The sequence below is a fragment of the Taudactylus pleione genome, unplaced genomic scaffold (genome assembly GCF_031769625.1).
Source record: "Taudactylus pleione unplaced genomic scaffold, aTauple2 ptg000275l, whole genome shotgun sequence".
In the NCBI taxonomy this organism is placed as follows: Eukaryota; Metazoa; Chordata; class Amphibia; order Anura; family Myobatrachidae; genus Taudactylus; species Taudactylus pleione.
This window is the reverse complement of record NW_028284677.1, coordinates 2739777-2763860: the sequence shown is the minus strand read 5'-3', so window position 1 is coordinate 2763860 and position 24084 is coordinate 2739777. Positions and strand designations below refer to the sequence as shown.

The following is a 24084-nucleotide window of genomic DNA, read 5'->3' as shown; positions in this document are numbered from 1 at the left end:
TGAGGACAAAAATGAATTTATTCCATTTTGGAATAAGGCTGTAACATAACAAAATGCGGAAAAAGTGAAGTGTTGTGAATACTTTCCGGATGCACTGCAATATTATAATAAAAGACAATACATCTATATTATACATATGTACTTTCCCTCTGCCTCTTTTCTATAACCCCCATTATGTTTATAGGGGTTACACGGACAAATGGTTTTTCAACATGATTAAGTTAATTCATATGCAACTCTTCTTTTCTGAAGAGACTAAAGCCTGGGACACACTGCCAAAAGATAGCAGTAGCTAAACTAAACAAAAACAATTATTCCTGTTGAAGTTCCAAATTTGTTCAAGGATTCAATTGATGGTAAACTTGGAGCAGGCAAAAGGAAGTAGCATGGGCAGCTTTGAGACCTGCAGTGTTTACTCCAGTGACATAAAGAGCCCTCAGGATAATGGTTCAAGGACAGAAAGATGTATACTAGAAGGTATTGAGAGTAAACTTCTGAAAAATGGACAAGATATTAGCACAGAATATGTTTGTCTGGTGTCCTTGGCTGCAGTTAGACTTTTCTTCAGAATCATTGCATACTCCGTAACAGTCAGAAGAGCATTGTGGTTACTTAATTGGGTTGCAGATAACCAATCTAAGAAGTTTGATTCCCAAACTATCGGGGGGTTGATCAAATTGTCTGGTACAGACGAGCAGGTGATTAAAGTCCACATAAGGACTTCAAGGAGGCAAGCCAATACTGACATAGCAGAGGCTATTGCAGAAGTTCTTACACAGGTACATCAAGGCAGCATTTTTGGTCAGCAAAAAGGAACTTCGACCATCCTTTAGGATCTTTTCACAATGATACCAAGATAGAGAGAAGGGCAAAGTAGGAAGCAGATGTTCAATATTCCTAGAAAAATGTAACTCAACTACTACAGATACATGGGTGATAAGAAAAAGATATGATAGAATTCCTGAGTCTGCTGCTTTAGGGTAGGAGAAGTAGCCATGAAGAAAAACTTTAAAATGTTATTACAGCAAAAAGAGAATATTTTTTACAGTCATATCAGCCCAATCTGGGGAACACTGACACTGGGATATGAGGGAGAGGCCAAGGAAATGACACTGAAAAGGTCAACTAGCTGACCTTCCCTTCTCCTTTATATGCCCTACCCTTCCCCTAGCTCCTCAGTTATCTGACTAGTAAAGTCAAAGGAGAAAAATAGGGAAGAAGAAAAAACAACATATAAATCACAACACACACCAGGGTGAGAACTCTGTGTTCCCCAGATTGGCCTCAAAGGAATTAATTTTACAGCAAGAAAATCCTCTTTCCTCGCAAACAAAACTTCTCTTTAACCACAAATGTGTGGAAGCGATAACATTTGGTAAACGTACTCAGGACCAGGTGGCCGCCCTGCACAGTTGTTCAACCAAGGCACCCTGCCAAACTGCCCAAGATGCAGCCCAAGTTGAGTGCGCCTTAATGGGATCCGGAATAGACACCCACTGCTATAAAAGCCTGTCTGATGGTTGAAGTAATCCAACAATCAATAGATTTGACACTGGCCAGCCTCTTTAATGAGCATCATAAAGTACTAAGAGACAGTCCATCTAGCACAAAGTAGCAGTCTTATTCACATATATAGAGTCCTCGTATCACATCCAAAAATTGGAGGGTGCTCTCTGGATCTGATGGATGCAACACTGGTACAGCAAAAAGGAGGGAGCTGGCTGACAACAGTGCCAACTCAGACACCCTGTGAGCTAAAGAAATCTCCAAAAGAAAAGTTACTTTTCAAGTTAACCACCTTAGGGGCATATTCAATTCCATACGAAAAGTCCCGTACTTTTTGCATGCCGGACTTTTCGCCGACATCGCTGGTTTTCAATGCGAAAAAGTATTGCACGTTTCCCCGCTTATCCCCGTATTCAATTAGAAATCTGCGAAAACAGGACCCAGCGAACTGTAACATGCGAAAAGTACTGTCAGATTTGTGGAAATCAGCCTGACACCCCCTAAAAGATGCACTGACATTGGCGATCACTATAGATACCCACGAATAGGCCTGCTGAAGGTATTTGGGGTCCTTAAGTATTCTCAATAGCTGCTAATTAGTGTTTTTACATAAGTGGTGAAGAATAGCATTTAGCAGGTTTTTTTAATGAAAATAAGTTGTTCCACCAATTTGGGGTACATGAAAATGGGTGCTAGCATATTTTAAAGTTGCTAAAGTGTACTTTTAAAAAACTTAAAAAATCCACCTGCCGCAACCACCTGCAAATTTAAAAACACCTGGGGCATACTTGGGGACCCCCTGGAGTCTATTTTACTAGTTTTTTAGTTTGTCCCCCAACTTTGCACTTTTTTGGGGTGTTCTAAAGTATTTTTTAAACTTTTTTGGACACAGTTTACCTTTGGGGGGACTGTCCCAAGGGTGCGGGGGGGAGATTTCTGAGGTTTGCACCTCAAAATTCCAATTCTGCACTTTTTTCCGACACCTTTTCATAGGCAAAACTTTTTCCAATGTATTGAGTTTCTGCACTGGCGAAAAGTCTCCGGAATTGAATACGGAGGAAATTTTTTGTACTGCTAAATGACGTCACTCTCTTTTCGCACCTAATTGGATACGGCCCTTAATTCCATCAGTCTCTAGTGTCTGAAAAGAAGCCTGCTGAAGAGTCAGCCAAAACTAAATTCAGGTCCCATGGTGGGACTACTGGAACATAAGGTGGCTGGACCTGCAATACCGCTTGCATGTAAGTTCTAACATCTGGTAAGGATACCAGATGCCTCTGAAAAAGGAGAGCAAGGGCCAAAACCTGACCCCTCCGGGAAGAGAGGTGGAGGCCCTTGGACAAACAGTCTTGTAAAAAAAAAAAAAAATGGACACAATAAATGGAACCTGGAACTCAAAGCTCTCTTAGCTTCAAACCATCGGATGTAAGATCGCCATACCCTATGATAAATAATTGAAATGGATGTCTTACGTGCCTGTAACATATTCTGGATAATGGGTGTACAAAATCCCTTGGAGCCTGGTCTCAATTGCCACACCGTTAAAGCCAATTGAGGTAAATTGGGATGGACAAACTGACCTTGCGATAGTACAGATGTACCTATTTACATTGTAGCTGATTGCGCCACAAACGTGCGCACACACCTGCATAAGCTCTGTGGCGCGCACTGTAATTGCACCGTGCATTTTTATGGAGGCGCATATCCACGCGCAAGCGCACGTCTCTCGCTATGCGTGGCACGATTTGCCGCGCCTGCAGCAAAGCTATAGCTGGGCATATCTACAGATCTCGCAGTGGCAGCCTCCATGGCTGATTGACCACCAGAGACAGAAGTCTTGAGTACCATGGCCACTGTGGCCAATCTAGCGCTATTAAGGTTTCCTGTGGATCCCTGGACTGTGCCCCATACCGCAGAAGCTTCCTGTTCAACCTGGATGCCATGAGGTCCATACCTGGCAGACCCCATTTCTCCACAATCTGGTTAAGTGTGTCCTGATGTAGGGACCACTCCTTTTAGGTGAACTCTGTTTCGATTGAGAAATTCAGCTTCCAAGTTGTCCACCATTGGGATAAAAATGGCAGATATGGCCTATACAAATCTATCTGCCCTTATCATGATCTGGACGGTATCTAACTTCTGGTTCTTCCTTGTCTGTTGATATACACCACCATTGTGGTATTGTATGATTGGATCTGTAAATGCTTGCCTTTGAGAAATTGTCTGGATCAGAACATGAGAAACTGCTTTTTTTCTAGCACATTGATAGAAAGCATCTCTTCCAGTGACCAAACCTCCTGCAACTGGAACCCTAAAGTCACTGCACCCCATCCCAGGAGACTGGTGTCTGTTTTGACTAGTACTAATTTCAAGGTAAAAAATTCACAACCCCTGGGCAGATTGGGAGTGCAGAACCACCAATCCAGGGATTGGCGCATCTGTACAAACAAGGGAAAAACCTGCTGATCTAGACAGGGATCTCACCTCCTCCAATGCTGAAGGAACCTGGAGTGAAAGCGCGTGAAAGAAACTGCCTCGAAAGCAGCTACCATCTTTCCCAGTAGCTGCAAGCTGCGTAGTATGGACACCCTTTGAAGACACAAAAGGACTCATACCAGGGACTGCAATTCCTCTGATCTTGACCCTTGACAGAAACACGTTGACACAGTGTGTCAAAAAGAAGACCCAGAAACCCCATCTTTTGTTCTGGACTAGATTGGACTTGGGAAGGTTGAGGACCCAACTGTGGAATTCCAGTGTTGACATAACCTGCAAATTGGTGCTGAATAGATCTGATGATGGTGCTTTGACCAACAGGTCCTCTAGGTAGGGAATTACAACAATTCCATGACGAGGCAGCATTAGCCACCATATGAGCCATGATTTCGATAAATACCCTTGGAGTGGTTGAAATCCCAAAGGGCAAGGCCTAAAGCTGAAAATTAAGAGAACCTACTGCATATATAAGGAGTTTGTGATCTCATTCCCAAATTTGAACATACAGATAGGCATCCTTGATATCAAGAGACACAAGGAATTCCCCCTCTTCCATATAAGCAATAATGGATCATAAAGACTCCATCTTGAACTTCCACACTGTTAAGTGTGGGTTGAGCTTTCTTAAATTCAAGATGGGGCAAGATTAACCATCTGGTTTCTTTACAAGGAAAATATTTGAATAGAAACCTATTCCCTGATGTACTGGGTCTAGGATCACAACTGCCATCAGTGCCCTCCTTCTAAATTGATCCCGAGGAAGAGGGTTTACAAAAAAACATGAGGATGAGAGCCATCCAGGTTCAGTATGTAACCTCTGGAGGAAACCACTCTGGTTAACTTTGGGGGGGGGGGGAGACAGGGGCGGGGGGAGACCCTATGTCTCCCTTTTCAGACATATGGTCACCACTAATGATGACACTCACAGAGACAAAGATACAAGACCTGTATCTGTAAAGCGTAAATTCCCCTCTTTTCTAGAATAAACTATTAAAAAAATATGCAAAAAGATTTTTATGCTAATTAGCTTGCCTGGACCTGTTATATTAATATGAGGCAAGCCCCACACAAGTGAAACAACAACAAACAAAGAAATAATCCTAATTACCCAACTACTAACGCTGAAATTATGCCAAACAAGTAGTGTTTTCCAGTATACTATACCACGCTCCTCAGCCTCCGGACACAGCATCAGCAGCGTGGACCAAACATCAGCTGGAGTTTTTGAAGTAGCCTGGAAAGCAGCCAGGAGGGGCCTGACCAGGAGGCACCATCCATTGGCTTCTGAGAGAGTGGGCAAGATGGCGGCCTCCATTACCAGATGGCAGCTCCACCATTAAGATAAGCACCTGCTTCTACCATGCCCCCTGAGAGGGAACTGGAGCTCACTTAGACCCTGCACTATCTTTACTTTGTTGCTAGACCTCCCAGCATTATCTTAGCAAACTATGGCACCATAGTTTGCTAAGGTAATGTAGGCGGTCTAGTGCCGCTTCCTATAGGAAGCGTGCCCATAAGACGGGACTTCAATAAGTAATCTACACCTGTGGGTGTCTGGTGACCCTCTTCCAGTGCCTGATGTGGGAGGGGGAGACAGATACCAACTGCCAGCACTTTCCTAATGCTCTACTCCTTCATAGCCTAATCCCATAAGGTTATTCAGGCACCTAAATCAAGAGAAAACAGCCAGCTTTATTCCAAATTATAAATTGTGGAGAAAAATATCTGAGATTTTCACATTATTCTAGGTCTAAGGAAGCTCAACATTCATAACACCTGAAAATTCAAAATGCACTCAATGAGGAACATTCTGAAAACCATGGAGGTAGGAAATTTCCTTATCTCAGACGATCTCAATGATTCTTACCTTTTGTGCCAAATTACCAGGCACATCAAATATTTACAAGATTTTGACAACATTTTCAATAGAAATATCTCCCTTTTGGGCTGTCATCCACACCAAGGACTTTCACAAAGGTTCTCATTGTAGTTTTAGTGAAAACTTAGAAAGGAAGGAAATATCCCAACATCAGAGGTGACTTCAGCTAAGGTGACAGCTTAAGTTCTGCAGGTTCTAGAGAACATGTTTGGGTAGTAAAGGAAAAACCATCTACTGTATGTCCCAATAATCATATTTCCTAGGGATATGTTTGAATATGATTTCATGGAAAGTTTCAGAAACAATACTGTAAAGACAATAAGTGATCACGCTCAGAAGAAGCCCTTGGATAACAGTAGAGGTGTTGCTGAAAGTTTTATGGTGAATGCTATAGAAGTAATTCTGCAGGCCATACACAATAACAGGAAAAAAAAGGAAACCGAGAATTTATTCATTTAACAGTGGAAAAAACTACAGTGGTCATCAGTTGACAAAACCTTGATAGGAGGCAGATCATTTTCAGATCATCAGTGCATCTAGATGTGACTATGTAACGATGGTGCCACTTGCAAACATCTAAAAGCACAATGTTTGTAGAAAGAAGATTAAGCATGAGAGAGCTAAAATCAGTGTACAAAAAATAGCTTCTGTTTATGAAGCACACCACTAGTTTAGTTCAACTTTGACATAACACCATGGTGTATGCTGCCATGGTGGAGGATATGGAAACTGAAGATCATTTCCTGCTAATCTAGTTTCCTTGACTCCTCCGTGGAAGCATCTTGCCCTCCACAAATTCAGTTATTACTAATATATTGTTTTAATATATCTTACAGTTTGAGGAGAATGAGAAGACACAGGAGGGTGTTGCCCAATATATCCTACAAATTAGTCTTATTTTCTTTTATGGACTCCGAAGGAGGGCTGTATTAACCCATTATGTATGCTGCAATGGAGAACTCAAGAAAACCAGATTAGCAGGGAATAACCTCCAGTCCAGATGCTACTCATATTTGGTTTCACTTAATTAAAAAAAAAAAAAGATTCACCTCACGAATTAGTCGACTAGTTCTCTTGGGCATGGAGATGCCAATTATGTAAACATTTAATTTAGTTTGCCACCTCTTATAGAGCCCAAAAATGTGTGTATCTTTTAGTTTTACATTTATTTTGTTCTACTTTATGGTATACTATTACCATTCACAAATTCTTTGTGTACGAGGTTAGGGATAGGATGACAAGTTTTTTTTTTTTGTTTTTTTTTGGGGGGGGGGGGGGCTTGGGTACTTTTGTGGATTTCTATTTAAACTTCATTATATGGGAAATTCACACACATCACAAAGTGCACAAGTGTAATGTTGAAGGAAGGAGAGGTTTGTTTTATTTCTGCATATTTTTAAAACTTTGCATTCTAATTCTTTTTTTTATTTTTCTTTATGGAGATACTTTAGCATATGCATTGTCCCTGCAAACTAATACAGTTGGTTCTAGTATTGTTATATTTTCATACATGTGATATACTATTATAGGTTACTCTTGTGTTAGTGGCATATGAGATTGCATCAGGATCTACTCTACACTAATATGGTGCCTCCCCTTCTCCAAAATCATTCTGGCCATACTGTTATTCCCTGACTACTGAATGTGCTTCAGACTTTTCACATTCAGCACATTGCATTAACTTTGAAAGTGTTGTATCCTGACACATCAATTATCAGGACATTACTATTACTGGCCAACACACATTTATTTTGGGTTAGATCTACAGTAAGCTAGCCAAGGAAGGGATCATTTATTTCAATGCTTCACACACATTCAGGTCACTTCTGATAATGTACACAACATGCACCATTTGTTGCTGATCTTTTACAATTACAAGATGTATGGAGATTATGATGAAAAGAATTTAGCCTTTTGTGGTTTATTACTTCATTCATTTTCTGGGCATGTATTCTGTTCTGTCTTTACTTAACTTGTTTTCTTATATGCAATGTTTGTTGCTGATAACTTTTAACTTTAAGAAAGTACTTCTTCTTAATTTAAGTATCTGGAAGATGAGTATGGTAAAGGAGACAGAGAGGATGACCCAATGCCTCCAGTGCAACCATATCATTATGGATCACATTACTCAAACAGTGGAACCGTGCTTCATTTTTTGGTCAGAATGCCTCCTTTTACCAAAATGTTTCTAGCATATCAAGGTAAAAGTATTCACTCTGTCCCTCCCCCCCTCTCCCCCATCATATTCTCATTCTCTCTCTCTGTCTCTCTCTCCCCCTCCCCCTCTCTCTCCCCCTCCCTCTCTCTCTCCCCTTTGTTTCATATCTGCATTTATTTTATCTAACTTGTATGTCCCTATTTTATGTATGTTCTGTTTTATCCCACTGTTCAGCATTGTATAACTTTGTGGTGCCCGCAATCATATTTACAATAGTAATAATATTGTAAATCAATATGTATACACCCACTAGTGCTGCTATATAAATAGACTGAATAATACTGCTCTCTTATCTACAGGGGTTCAGATAGGAGTGTGGGCAGGTAGTAATTATCAGACCCATGTTTGTTCAAGGAGCCCCGCAAATGCTCGTGCTTTGCGTCACTACATAAATTTTGCAGGAAAAACATTTGCTGATCAAAGATAGAAAAACGTGCTACCAGAGAGATTATTGCCAGCAGTAACCATTGAGATGTATAGGCTGAAGGTAAATAAAAGTCCTGTCAATGTCAAACTCCCATCTTTGCTTTTTGGTAAATAGTGCCCTTTGTAAGTAAATATTTGGGAGTTTCCTATAATACTAAAATTTAGATTATCACATAACATGTGCTGGGAAAGGGTCAGAAAGCAAAATGGATACGTGCACAGAATGTGGTGTATTTGAAGTTGTGAGCAAGAAGATAATGAAGGAGGAGGAGACAATCTGAAGACAATAAAGCAAAAGGTGTCATTGTGTGAAACTCCTGCTGCTGACTGTCTGGAGAACAGGAGTGGAGGTGCCCAAAATGGCAGCTGAGCAGTATAAGTGGGGGGCAAGACCCACAGGAATCATGGGTTTCTGTTGCTTCAACACAGCTGCTTAAAGGACTATCTCAGCCTTCTCCGTTTACACCCAGGGGCATAGAAAAGTTCAGCTCATCATAGTGGGAGGCGGGGGCAATTTAATGGTAGGGCAAGCAAAGAGCATTACCAGCGGCATTCCCACTCCCCGCAATTCATTTCACCCCCAAGAAGCATTCGCCACCTCCACTCTCCCAATGATATTGTAAAGGGACTGGTTACACCCTCTGGAGACAGTAATCACCATGGTACACCATCCAGAGCGGGCAGCGCACAGCACCAAAGTGACCGCTGCTGCAATGCTGCAGACACTCGCAGAGACATTACCCGGAAGAGCAGCAGCTGACTCCCCAGCACCACTGCGGGTGCATACCAACACCGATGAAAGGTACCCGGGAGTCAGCAGCCTTCATCATGCCCAGCAGGTCGTTGCAAGGTCATAGCAACGCACAAACACATCATTGTGAATCCACAACATCCGCCGCCGCATCCAGCGGGGCTCCTGCAGTCACAGCCCAGATATCGCACAGGGACAGGGACAGCTCCACGTCCAGCGGGGTTACTGCGGCAGCACGCCAGGCATCCACACTTCCCGCAGGGGGGGATCCGCACTTCAAGTCCAGCACGGCCAGCGGCACACACGGGAATGTTGCGAACTTAAGTAATAACTGCAATGCAAATATTGTTGATGTTGACAGGGGGAGTGTTGATGTTAGCAATGCTATTGTGAAGTTTGCAGGAGGGTCTAAAATTAATGCAGCAGTAAGGGTTGGCAAACAGGATAACAGTTCGTCAGATTCCGAGGATGATAAGGCATGTAAGGTACTAAAAGAGCAGCTGAAGATAGTGAAGGTAAAAGAAGAAGGCAAGCATTCCGGGGGTGGACGCAGTCAGAAGCCAGATGTACAGCAGCAGAATACTGGTGGTTTCTTGCAGGAAGGGATAGCGATAGGCTGTGAACTGAAATTGGTGGCGAGGCGCCTGCCAAAGCAAACGAGGAAAGAGATCGAGAAAGGGGCATTTGTGGACATATGCTCATTAACCGAGGCTGGGTTGAGGGACAAGGAGAGAGCTACAGCGAGGGGAGGGGGGCATATAAAACCATGGAGCATATTGGTTGAGCGACATGTTTGTCTATTCAGGCTGTTACATGGAGGCCTACCCGGAGGTTGGTATGAGTATGTTAAAATATACAGATTTTATCTATGTACAAGGAGTATGGAAGATCTGTATGGCGCAGGTACGACAAGGATTTTAGGCTGCAGGTGCGGCGAGGGAAACCCATTGATTTCGTAACCAGGGATTTAGATGTGTGGCTCAGAGCGCAGGCTAGCGGCTTAGCAGAAAGACGTGCCGCCAGGCTCCGGGTCGGGGCAGGGAGGCCTGGCACACAAATGCAGGATCTTAAGTGCTGGGTCTTTAACCAGTCAAGTTGTACCCGGGCGCATTGCAAATTTAGGCATGCCTGTGCATTTCGCATCGCGAACCACGCCGCCAAGGATTGCTTTAGGAAAAGGGCTAGTAACTCACAAAAGCTACTCGCAGCAACGGGGCCTAGCAAAAGCAATTAGTCCAGTTAACCTAAGCATGATCCTAGAGAGGCTGTCTAGGTACCTCAAGCTTGAGGAATCCAAACTGCTCCTGGAAGGGTTCAGTGACTGATTCACAATCCCGATATTAAGAAATTTTTCCCCAACAGATAGCAGTAAGAATTTAAAATCCATCAGGGAGCATCCACTGGTGGTCCGAGAAAAAATTGCAAAAGAGCTGGTGTTAGGCAAGGGGCGGGGCCTTTCGGCTTCCCCATACCGACATTAGTAATTTTGCCTCTTGGCCTGGTGCCAAAGAAGGCTCCAGGGAAGTTTAGGTTCACTCAGCACCTATCTTATGCTGGTGGAGCATCAGTCAATGATGCCCTGGATAAAGAGCATTGCTCGTTTCAGTACCAGTCATTTGACAGAGCTGTCAATATGGTAATAAGGCAGGGCAAAGGAGCCCTTATGGCAAAGCTGGACATCGAATCAGCTTTCAGGCTGTTTCCCCTGCATCCAAACAGTTTCAGGCTCATGGGTTTCCGTTTTGATGGATACTACTTCATAGACAAGTGCTTGCCCATGTGCTGCGCCATTTTGTGCGCGTACTTTGAGGCGTTTAGCTCGTTTTTACAGTGGTGCTTGGAGGTGTGCACAGGCTCAACAGCAATAGCGCATTACCTAGACAATTTCCTGCTGGCAGCCCCGACCCTATCGGATCATTGTGGTCAGCTGCTGGGTGAGCTAAAAAGCCTGCTGGAGGAATTTGGCGTCCCCGTTGCGCAGGACAAGACAGATCCTGGACCAGGGCAGAAATATCCTATTTGGGCATCAAGATCAACACAGAAAAGATGGAATGCAGAGTCCTAGCGGACAAGGTCAAGGAGCTGGGGAAAGGGATATGCTATTGTGCTGGGGCTAAAAAGGTCACACTAGGGCAGATGCAGTCATTATTAGGGAGACTCAACTTTGCATGCAGGGTGATTCTCATGGGCAGAATCTTTAAAAGACAACTGGAGCAAGCCACCACCGGCATTAAAAAGAGGCACCACTTTATACGCATTTCCAAAGACCTGAGGGACGACCTGCGAGTGTGGGAAGAATTCATCCTTGCAGTTCAACGGCGTCAGAATGTGGCCAATAGCAGCCCTGCACAATCATGCTTTGCAGTTATTCACTGACGCGGCGGTGGCCACTGGTTTTGGGGCATATCTGCAAGGAGAATGGTGTGGCCAGCCAGATGGATGGATGCGGGGCTCACCAAGAACCTGGCTGCCTTAGAACTGTTCCCGATAGTGGTAGTAGCGGTGGACATCTGGGGCCACAGGCTGGCAAACAGGAGTATCAAATTCTGGTGCGACAACATTGGGGTGGTGCAGGCCATAAATAATCAATGCACCTCATCACCTCCAGTCGTCAGACTGCTAAGGAGGTTAGGCACGGTGTGCTTGTGCCACAACATCACATTCAGGGCAAAGCATGTAACCGGGGACCAGAATGTGATAGCAGACGCATTGTCTAGGCAAAAATGGGAGGTTTTTAAGGCAAGCAACAGGCCTAATATGCCCCTCCCATCTTTGGCAGATAGTCGAGCCGATCTAAGCGGCCTAGTCGAGCGGTCTCTGGCACCGAAGGCGTGGTGTGCATACAAGGCGGCATAGGAGAAGTGGTGGCAGTTTCAGGAATTGGTAAGCCCAGAGGATAGGGCGCCACGCCAGTTGCTGTTAGCCGCCTTAGGCAAGCTGAGGGGAGCAGGCATCCACAGCCAGGGTCAATACTATATTGTGTGGTATCTACTTTTTTTCCACATTGGAGGGAGAAAGAGACGAGACCAAGGCTTTTGTCGTGCGCACAATAATGAAGGGTTGGGCCAGGGAAGAGATATGGAAGCCTGATAGTAGGGAACCGGTGACAATCGAAAGGCTAGGGAAGCTTGTGGGCATTGTGCCAGTGGTATGCTCGGTTGCAAGCGAGGCAACCTTATTTAAAGTAGCTTTCATCATGGCGTTTAGCGGGGCGTTCAGGGTGAGTGAACTGGTAGCGGAATCCAAGCGTTTACAGGTCACCGGCTTGCAGCATGAGGACGTGATAGTAGACGGTGATACGGTGTTGTGTAGAATACAGAGGTCCAAGATGGACCAGTTTGGCAAGGGCAGATGGGTTCAGCTTAGGCACCAGTCGGACAGTGCGATTTGCCCTTTGGTAGCTGTCAGGGCTTTCTTGAGCATCAGGCCGGAGGGCGGGGGTAGTTTTCTTGTCCATGGGGATGCTTTCTCTCTAACTAAGTTTCAGTTCACAGCAGTTTTTAAGAAATGCATAGGTAGCCTGGGATGGGATACAGGGAAATTTGGTATCCATTCCTTCAGGATAGGGGCAGCAACGTCCGCAGCGGAGAAGGGGAGGCAGTCAGTGGACATCAAAGCTGACACGTTTATTGGGCAGCAACCAGAGCTGCTACCAGGCCATACAGAAGGCAGCTGAGGCTGCCGGTAAAAGTGTTGTTGTTGTTTGGAAAGAGGGGGAAGAAGTGGCACGAGTTGAGACGGGCCTTGTTAGTTGAAGAGGGGTTGGCCGGCCAACCAGATGTGTTGGTATTGCATCTAGGGGGCAACGACCTGGGTAAATTGAAGACCCTCGATCTAATCAGGACCATACAGGAGGACTTTACATGGGTAAGGGAGCGCTGGAGCACTGTGCGAATTGTCTGGTCCAGTATCCTCCCCAGGCTGGCATGGAAGGGGGCAGGTATCAAAAAAGCACGTAAATAGGTGAATGCAGCAGTTAGAAAGTTGGTCACCACCTGTGGGGGTAGCGTGATACAGCACAGGGACATTGTGGGCAGCAGAGGGGGTATGTACAGGGGGGACAGGGTGCATTTGTCTTATGTAGGCATCGATCTATTCAGTAATGTGCTGCAGGAGGGGCTCGAGGTAGCCGGACTGTATTAGATTGCAGGGTGGGGCGACGGTACTCAGGCGCACCTGAGAACCTTGGGTTGAGGGAAATAAGCAGTGCGCAAAGCATAGTGAATGGGGGGAGCCAGCAGAGGTTAGCAGATTCATCCTCTGTGAATGGCCGCACGCCCGGATCCAGCTTTGTACGGTTGAGCCCGTGGGATGTGTTCCAGGCGAGCGTAATATGCGCCAGGTGGCTGGGGCATAGCCGCAGTTCCTACTGGGTAGGCGGGGCATGCCCAAAAATGACTTGGATAAACCGGGGGACAATTGAGTTAGCCTTGCCCACTGCTTCCTTCGGTGCCCTGCAATATGCTAAAAAGGTAAAAAAATAAATTAAGCTGTGACCGGAATTGTACCCAAAAAACTTTGCCTCTGTGTCAGTAAAGCATCCTGAGACCATTCATGTGTGGGGTTGCTTCTCAGCCAAGGGAGTGCGCTCACTCACAGTTTTGCCTAAGAACACAGCCATGAATAAAGAATGGTACCAAAACATCGTCCAAGAGCAATTTTTCTCAACCATCCAAGAACAGTTTGGTGTCGTACAATGCCTTTTCCAGCATGATGGAGCACCTTGCCATAAGGCAAAAGTGATAACTAAGTGGCTTTGGGAACAAAGCATCAAAATTTTGGGTCCATGGCCAGGAAACTCCCCAGACTTTAATCCCATTGAGAACTTGTGGTCAATCCTCGAGAGGCGGGTGGACAAACAAAACCTTCAAATTCTGACAAACTCCAAGCATTGATTAGGCAAGAATGGGCAACCATCGTATGTGGCCAGAATTTGATTGACCGCATACCAGGGCGAATTGCAGAGGTCTTGAAAAAGAAGGGTCAACACTGCAAATATTGACTCTCCATACACTTACTCAAATTGTAAATAAAAGCCTTTGACACTTATGAAATGCTTGTAATTTTACTTCAGTATACCATAGTAACATCTGACAGAGAGATCTAAAAACACTGAGCAGCAAACTTTGTGAAAACCAATACTTGTGTCATTCTCAACTTTTGGCCATGGCTGTACAATAAATAAACATGAGGATTACTCATTGACAAGGAGGCGGGCCTGGCTACCAACATCACACATCTCAGTTGCAACAGGACACATCTAGTGACAGTCAAATTTCGTGGTTCACCTCTGCCCCTATGCAAATATTGTGCAAAATAGATCATCTAACAATTATGTCACAAACGTTAGAAAGTCAGCAAACTATCTATTCAGATATCAGAAATGGCTTTCAAGAAACCCAAAAGTGTGTTTCATGACTTTGGTAGTTATATACCTACTTGGCATATTAATTGGGTTGCAGTCACAGGATTTGTGACTTTCGTTATTAGCCAGTGGCAGCTTCTTTAACTTAAATCTCCTATAAATGCAAGAAGAGTAACCATTTCTATTCCTTTACTCAAAAAATATATATTATGATATGATATATATGATTTAGCACATGGAAACATTTTTTATGTAGTATTCTTTCTGTAATGGAGTGGCCAGCGCAGTAACCTGATCTCAACCCCATTGAGCTGTAGTGGGAGCAGCTTGACCGTATGGTACGCAAAAAGTGCCCATCAAGCCAATCCAACTTGTGGGAGGTGCTTCAGGAAGCGTGGGGTGAAATTTCTTCAGATTACCTCAGCAAATTAACAGCTAGAATGCCAAAGGTCTGCAATGCTGTAATTGCTGCAAAAGGAGCATTCTTTGACGAAAGCAAAGTTTGAAGGACAAAATTATTTTCTACTTCACGGTCCACATGGTATCCACAGGATACCTTGGGGTATAGGTGATGACGTCAGGCATCGGGCACCATAGAGTTAAGTTTCAGCCGTCCAGGATGCACTAGGGTCCCCCTCCTATACCCCGCCCCCGAGCCAAGGCATCCCAGTTTAGTTTGGTGCCCGGCCGGAGTCGGATGCACCTGTTAGAAGGGGGCTATGAAGAGCCCCTGAAGTTTCTTCAATGCAGCTGTGGCTGCACATCTGGAAGTACAGCATGGACAGTCAGTTCTGACATCCATGCTGTCTTCCCTACACCCCCGCCGGTACCAGAACGCCGTTACTGATCCGGGGATGCTGGTAGGCATCTGGGGTCACAGCTAGCGGTGACCCCAGATGTTCAGGACCATGGCCGGATTCAAGGGGGACAGCAAGGTAAGCAGCGGAGTCCCGCGGTGGGTCCCCGCTGATACATGGTCCAGAGTCCCCAGGCAGGGGGCTCCCTGGGGACTGGCTGCAGCGTGGAGCCAGGTTCTAATCTGCGCTTCCACTACCCCCCTGGGACAGCAGGACCGCGGCAGAGCGGTAGCGCTGCGGCATCCCAGGGGTTAAATGCATGCAAGGGGAGCGCGCCTTCCCTGTCTCACAGCCGGCACCTCCCCCGCTGCACACAGCCCTCTTGATTTCTTTGCATTGTACGTGACCTATGCTAGCGTCTGCTGCCTGTACTTTCATTTTCTATCTGTCAGCATTTAACTGTCCCTGTTCTTTCTGCTAAAGCCCTTGCGGTGCGGTGCTTGCAGGGTGGTCTCACACTATACTAACGAGTATCAGTGAGAGGGGTCACATACTTAACCATTATGTCTGAAAGTGATTTTCCTCTCCAGCTTTTATGTACTACATGCAAGGTACCTATAGCGGAGGGGGGCGGTAGTGCGGAGGGACTATGTCGACGGTGTTATTCATTGATGCGACCGATTACGGTCACGGCTCCAGTACAGGAGCCGCCCTGGGCTTGTTTTGCCAAAGCGCTTACAACCCTCGTGGGCCAGTTAGCTCCGCAGCCTGCCTCCACTCAGATGGGTTTGTCCCAGCAGTCAGTGGTGTCGTCACCCATGCAGGGGTTCCCGAGACAACTAATGGTACCCCACAGTCTCCCTGTTTCCCCTCAGGTCTCTCATGATCCTGCGTGGGTTAATTAGTTAACAAGCTCTGTACAGCAGTTGTCAGAAGTGTTGCAAAGGGAGTCTGTGATGCGGCCGGTGGCGTCTGTCTGCTCCTTATGAGGACGACGACGACTGGACGACCGATGATGGGGAGATTCTGGATCTTTCTGACCAGGAACCTACCCGTCCTAAAGAGTCGGACACTAAGTCTAAGGTGTATATACCTGGCCTTATTCGTGCAGTCCGTTCTGCTTTAGTTATTGAAGATGAGGAGCCTCCTGTATCAAAGTCCAAATACGCCTTTTTCAAGGATGTTAAAGGAGATACCACAGTGTTTCCTCTTTCGGGACAATTAGTTGACCACCTAGAGGAAGCGTGGAAACAGCCAGGCAAACGATATCAGCCTCAAAGGCGTTTAGCAGTGGCGTATCTTTTTGCGGACAATTATTTTGCCAAGTGGGAATCCCCTCCACAGGTGGATTCTCATGTGACACGTCTTGTCCGTAGTTCCACATTACCCATGCCATCCATGTCCTCCCTTAAGGATGCTACGGATCGCAAGGTAGAGATCTGCCTGAAGTCCGTCTATTCCCTTGCGGGGCGCAGCGCGGCAATCTATGGCCATTTGCTGGGTTGCCAGAGCTATGGAGGCGTCCGTCGATTCCGACGGTTCGACTGAGCAGACGGAATTAATCGGCAATCTCCGAGATTCTGCCACTTATATCAACGAAGCGGCCTTGGATATTAGTACCCTGGCGTCTCGAATTTCTTCGGCAGCTGTGGCTGCTCGTCGCACCTTGTGGTTGCGATCCTGGAAGGTGGACGCTGATTCCAAAAAGGGTTTGGAGGCGTTGCCTTTTAACGGAGAAGTTCTCTTCGGTCCGGACCTGGACAAGATTGTAGCCACGCTGGCGGCAGCTAAATCTGCATGTCTCCCGTCGGCTGCTGTTCCTTCTCGTTCAGGTACTCCGTCCTTTCGGCCTTATAGGGCCCAGGGCAGGCCGAAGGCACAGTCCTTTCCCCGACAGGCTGGCCCCAAGAAATCGGCCAAGCCCCGGAAGCAGGCCTGGAGTACCAGACGTCCGGCCCCTAAGTCAGATGACAAGCATGTGGCCTGACAGTCCGGGCCTCCCTTTGGGGGATCCCAAAGTGGGAGGCCGCCTACTGCAGTTCGCCCGGTGTTGGTCGGTCACCACGACAGACACTTGGGTTCTCGAGGTGGTCTCACACGGGTATGCCCTCTCCTTCCGGCACAGACCCCCGGCTCGATTCTTCACCACGGGTCTACCATCAGACCGGAACAAAGCCATGGAGCTGCGGAAGGTTTTACACACTATGCTCCAGGCTGGAGTTATAGTGCCTGTTCCATTCTCCCAGAGGGGCCAGGGTTTCTATTCCAATCTCTTTTTGGTGCAGAAACCCAATGGGTCGTTTCGTCCGATTCGCAACCTCAAAGCTCTCAACAAATCTTTGCAGGTGCCGAAGTTTCGGATGGAGACTCTACGGTCCTGGTGCTGGAACCTGGGGACTACATGGTGTCATTGGACACACAGGACGCTTACCTGCATGTCCCTATTCTTTTGCGCCATCAGCAGTTCCTCAGGTTTGCAATCCGCAACGACCACTTTCAGTTCCGGGCGTTACCTTTTGGCCTGGCGACAGCACCACGTGTTTTCACCAAGGTGATGGCGGTCATGGCGGCTTTCCTGCGGCTGCAGGGAGTCCGTATGTTGCTGTACTTGGACGACCTTCTCTTAGTGGCAGGATCTCCGGAGCTCCTTCTCCGCCACGTGGACCTGACCATTGCGCTACTGCAACGGCACGGCTGGTTGATAAACTGGCAGAAGTCCACCCTGATCCCGTCTCAGAGGATTCTGCACCTCGGAGCCTTATTGTTCTCGGGACAGCAAAGGATCTTTGTGACAGGGGAAAAGATCTCTGCCTTACAGTCGAGGGTGCGCAGTTGTCTGCAGAGCCGCCGGGTGTCTCTGCACTTGGCGATGAGGTTACTGGGCTCCATCGTGTCGGTGTTCAACATGGTGGAATATGCCCAGTTTCACTCCAGACCTCTGCAGCACCTGATCCTGTCCAAATGGAATGGACTGCTTCAGTCTCTAAAATCCCAGACGATAGTGCTCACTCCGGAGGTTCGCCTGTCCCTTGCCTGGTGGTTGCAGACGACCCATCTCAACAAGGGTCGTCCGTTCTGGGTGGCGAATTGGGTCCTGTTGACAACGGACGCCAGTCTTCGGGGTTGGGGAGCAGTTTCGGGTCCACACTTGTTCCAGGGCAGGTGGACTCTGGCAGAAGCAGAGCTTCCAATAAACATCTTGGAACTCAGAGCGGTTTTCAATGCTCTCCAGCAGGCGCATTGGGTTCTCCAAGGTCGCCCAGTGCAGGTCCAGTCGGACAACGCTACCACCATGGCCTACATAAACAGGCAAGGAGGAACCCGAAGTCGGGCGGCTCTCGTAGAGGTGTCTCGGATCCTGGTATGGGCGGAGCGCAATCTTCCGGCCATATCTGCTGTCTTCATCCCGGGAGTGCTAAACTGGGAGGCAGACTTTCTCAGTCGCCAGGACGTTCAAACGGGGGAATGGTCCCTGCACCCGGACGTTTTTTCAACTGCTGGTGGACGGTGGGGTCTTCCAGAGATCGACCTCATGGCGTCCAGGCACAACAACAAGTTGCCGGTGTACGGGTCTCGCACAAGAGACGAAAAGGCGTCTCTGGTAGATGCTCTGTCTGTCTGGTGGACGTTCCGGTTTGCCTATCTCTTTCCTCCGGTTTCCCTTCTTCCGCGGGTAATCCGGAAATTCAAACAGGAAGGAGGCACTGGTTCTCAGACCTTCAGGGTCTGTCCGTGGACAGTCCTCTGCAGTTACCGCTCTGACCGGACCTTCTGTCACAGGGTCCTTGTCTTCATCCGGACCTGACTCGGCTGTCTTTGACGGCGTGGCTGTTGAGACTGCCATGTTAAGGTCCAGGGGGTTTTCCAGCTCGGTAGTGCGTACCATGCTAAGAGCTCGAAAACCGTCTTCCGCGAGAATATACCATCGCGTGTGGCATACGTTCTTCCAGTGGTGTCGACCGAGAGGTTATGCACCTCGGGAGTTTCGTCTGTCTCGGGTACTCACCTTCCTACAAGCAGGACTAGACCATGGGCTTCACCTTGCTTCTTTGAAGGTGCAGGTTTCGGCCCTGTCTGTCTGGTTTCACCGTAGGATTGCTACAATCCCTGATGTGCTCACCTTTATGCAAGGTGTTCTGCGAATTCAGCCGCCATTTGTTCCACCTGTGGCGCCTTGGGACTTGGTTGTGGTCCTGAGGGCTCTCCAAGGACCGCTGTTTGAACCACTGGGTTCAATGGATCTTAAATGGCTAACAGCTAAGACTGTTTTCCTTCTGGCCATAGCTTCGGCCAGACGTGTTTCTGATTTAGGGGCTCTCTCTTGTAGACCCCCTTTCTTGATTTTTCATGGGAACAGGGCAGTGCTACGCACTCGTCCTGACTTTCTTCCCAAAGTTGTTTCCCAGTTTCATGTTAACCAGGAAATAGTTGTTCCAGCTTTTAACTCACCCGACCTTTCAGTGGGTGAGGCCACTTTGGATGTTGTGCGGGCCTTAAGGACTTATGTTGACCGCCCTTCTTCGTTTAGGAAGTCGGACACCTTGTTTGTCCTCTATGGCTTCCGTAAAAAGGGTTGGCCTGCTTCAAAGCAAACTTTGGCAGCCTGGATCCGTATGGCTATTTCTGAAGCTTATCTTCATGAAGGCCTGCCGGTTCCTCCTTCTGTGAAGGCTCATTCCACTAGGTCTGTGGGTCCTTCGTGGGCAGCTCGACGTGGTGCCTCTGCAGTCCAGATCTGCAAGGCTGCTACATGGTCCTCTGTCCATACCTTCATGAGGTATTACAGGTTTGACACCTTCGCCTCTCAGGATGCTTCCTTCGGCGGCGGATTCTCCTTCCAGCACAGGACCGTCCCCACCCTTAAAGGATACTGCTTTGGGACATCCCCAAGGTATCCTGTGGATACCCTATGAACCCTGAAGTAGAAAATATGAGCTATGGTAAGAACCTTGCCCTTGTTATCTCTATTTCTATGAAGTCCATAGGGTTCCACAGGACTCCCGCCCTGTCGCACCTGTGCTGCAGATGGGCTTTGCTCTGGTCACCGGTTTTTCCGTCTCCCTCTGGTGAGAATGTGATTCTTGTGTGTGTCCAGATCTTTCTTCTCTCACTTGCTTCTCCTCCTCCGGCCTATGGCTTGGTACCTAACTGAGATGGGAGGCTGAAACTTAACTCTATGGTGCCCGATGTCTGATGTCATCACCTATACCCCAAGGTATCCTGTGGAACCCTATGCACTTCGGAGAAATAGAGATAACAAGGGTAAGTTCTTACCATATCTCATATTATTTCAAATAAAAATCATTATTTCTAACCTTGCCAATGTCTTGACTATATGTTCTATTCATTTTGCAACTCATTTGATAAATGAAAGTCAGTTTTCATGTAAAACACTAAATTGGGTGTATATTTTTATTTATTTACATTTAGTTCCGACTGATTGTTTTCTGCCATTTCTCAAATAAACATTTTAATTAACGCAGTAATGATACATTACTAAAAACTTTGGTGTTATAATGTTCCTGAAACCATTAGAATTTAAAAAAATTCTGCATAAATGTGATATTAAAGATGTTCAGATCTTTACCCAAGTCATTAAAATTGATAGACAATTAAAATTGATAGACAAGTCAAATTGTACACATAAAAGATTATACCTCAACTGCAAACATTACAGTAGAGAATGCAGATGAGCCACCTATATTCTCCCCACTGATCTCTTGGAACTGTATGAAAATGCACTCATCAAAGGTATGATCAGCCAGGTGACAGCTCATGACCTCGATGTAATGTCAAGTCCCATAACATACAGATGTGTCCTCATACATCTTGCCAATACGCCATGCAGCGAGACTTGATCTGCATGAGTGAGTTGCCAGGTCCTGCGCATCTCTGCTAGCGTCTGGCGTCTTTTTTTCGCCAAAAATGCATCTAACCGCAAACGTGTGACTAAAACGCACCAGCAGACTTTGCTGATTAATTTGATATGCAACACTTGTATATCTGTGTGCACCTGAGTCTGTATATGAAGCAAAACGGAACTAGAAATAAATGCTGCGACCGCTACATTGTAGCACTTCATATACAGATTCAGAGACTGTCACAAGCCGTGGCAGCGGCTTGTTTCCCTCCGGCTCGGGACCTACACTGACTCAGAATCCGGTTCCGCTGATTACCAAGCACCGGGGATGCTGCAGAGAGTGACTCATACTCCATATGCTGCTGATTGGCTGCTCCTCCTATTTGTAGCTTCCAGATTCATTCCCCCTCGCCGGTTATAGAGTTTCCTCCTACAGCTCGGTCTGGTTGTTCCAGCTATCCTCCGTGATTGTCTACACTTCAGCCGCTGCTTCTATTTACCACTCTCCGTCTCCCTCCATGCTGCCTTCCAGGCTTCAGCAAGTAGCTCAATTATTCAAGACTGTTGTTCCACTCTGCTCTGAATGCTGTTAGCTTGCTGTCTGTTTTCACAATCCACATGCTGTGCTCAGTGTATGCAGGCCCAAGCCTTTGGGTCTGTGCTTCCTCTGTGTAATCAGCAGCTACAGCTTTCTCAGTCCTACTGTGTGTAATCAAACTGTACATTTACACCTGAACTATTCACCATCCACATGCTGTGCTCAGTGTCAGTGTATGCAGGCCCAAGCCTTTGGGTCCGTGCTTCATCTGTATAATCAGCAGCTACAGTTTTCTCAGACCTACTGTGTGTAATCAAACTACATTTACACCTGAACTATTTTCAGCCTGTGTTATCCTGCCCTCCTGGCAGGCAACTCATCTAGCCAAGAAATCCTGCCCTCCTGGCAGGCAAATCATCTAGCCAAGAAATCCTGCCCTCCTGGCAGGTAACTCATCTAGCCAAGAAATCCTGCCCTCCTGGCAGGCAACTCTACAAACCAAGTTTTCCTGCCTTATCTGGTGAGACACTTTTCCATAACAGAGACTCAATCGCACACATATATCAAACTAATCAGCACAGTCTGCTGGTACATCCTAGTCACATCGTATTGTGACTTAGGTGCATTTCTGAAGAAAAAAGGCACCCGGCTGTAGCAGAGTCTCACAGGACCTGGCGCACTGAGCTGGGCTTTTTAACGCGACTGCAGAAAAGATGTAGAAGGACACAGCTGTATTGTATCTTGTATTAATAACTATGCTACAGTGTATTGTATGCTCCAGTGTTGGACTTAAGCATGAGGGGCTTGTGCCGGGAAGCAGAAAAGTGGAGTGTAGCCAATTGGGTGCTGATGAAGAGGAAAGGGGATTTTAGCTGATGGGGTACCAGGGAGCAGGAAGGGGCATGTAGAAGATGGGATGTCAGGGAACAGGAAGGGGGGAGTGTGGAAGATGGGGTGTGAAAGCGATTCTATAACTACAACAGTTATAGGACACAAAGTGGGGAGACGGAAGCTTCAATATGACATTTATTTAGTGAGTGGACCCACCTCTAACACCACCTCCCCAGCTGGAAGTCGCTAGGCATTTGTTCACCTGCACATGACCCTGTCTGGTTGACAAGTGGGCTGTCTCTCAAACATTGCATCTACTAACCCTGCTGACTGTCCAGACCATATATCCTTCTTAGTACTCATGCTTGGCCCTGCTTCTAAGGATATGGTGTGGGGTCCTAAGGTAGTTAGACAATGCAGACAGCTATGTTTTGAATGGGGCGCTCCCATTGGGACCCTATTCATGACTTCTTCAATGCACAGAGGAAGGGTCCCCAGGGATAGATTAAGAAGGGGGGCAAATAAATCTTCTCCCCAGACAACGTCCCCTGCAAGTGGCAGCGCCCGGAGCTCAATCCATACTACGCCCTGATTGTAGCTCAACTGACCTCGCAGGTGGCTCTTTCAGCAAGACAATGACACTTAACACAAATACAAAAAATCGTGGAAGTAGAATAATGGCAGAATTAAAGTCCAGATATTAGTCCAATAATATATTGTGGCAGGACCTAAAGTTGTAGTGTTCATGCAATATTCATGAGTTGAAGCCGTTCTGTAAGGAGGAATAGACCAAAACTCCTCTTAGTAAATGTGTTGGACTGAAAAGTTACCGTAAATGTTTTATTAAAGTCATTGCTGCTCCAAGGGGTAGTGAATCCAAGAAGACATTTCATGGTGGTTCATTTTGACCAATAAAAGGTATATCCTTTTGTGTGTTTGCTTAGTTTGATTTTTTTTCTATCTATTTGTATGACTTAAAATAGGATCTGGACACAATTAAGGTCACATTTATGCAGAAATGTAGAAAATTCAAAAGTGTTCACAAACTTTCTAGCAACACTGTAAAAAGTTTTATTTTAAATGGTGCAACTGAAAGTGCAAGCCGACCTTTCAGTTCTACGTCTGTTCCAGACTCTCCCCATACTTTTTTTTTTGGGGGGGGGGGGGAATGTTTTATATTAAACATAAATGTATGTAAAAATTTCACCAAGCTTTGAGGTACAAACTGTTTCTAGCAAACCCAAGTGATAACAAGCAATTACATCCCAGGTTTTACTAATTAAATTGGACTTTTCACATCTACCTAGACTAGTATAGGAAAATAAAAACTTGCTCACAATATAATGCTGCAATGGCATGAAAAATACCTGAAATGAATTGTGCTTTATTAATTTATTGTGCTTTATTGTTGATATTT

The 24084-nt window shown here is 46.3% G+C and overlaps 1 protein-coding gene across 1 annotated transcript in view; it reads left to right on the top strand.

The window, feature by feature from the left end:
* LYST (lysosomal trafficking regulator) overlaps nucleotides 1–24084 on the top strand; it is a 507705-nt gene that overhangs the window by 383226 nt on the left and 100395 nt on the right. Inside the window, exon 41 of the mRNA XM_088481579.1 lies at nucleotides 7926–8082. Within this exon, the coding sequence (XP_088337705.1) occupies nucleotides 7926–8082 (157 nt within the window). The remainder of the gene's footprint in view (nucleotides 1–7925; nucleotides 8083–24084) is intronic.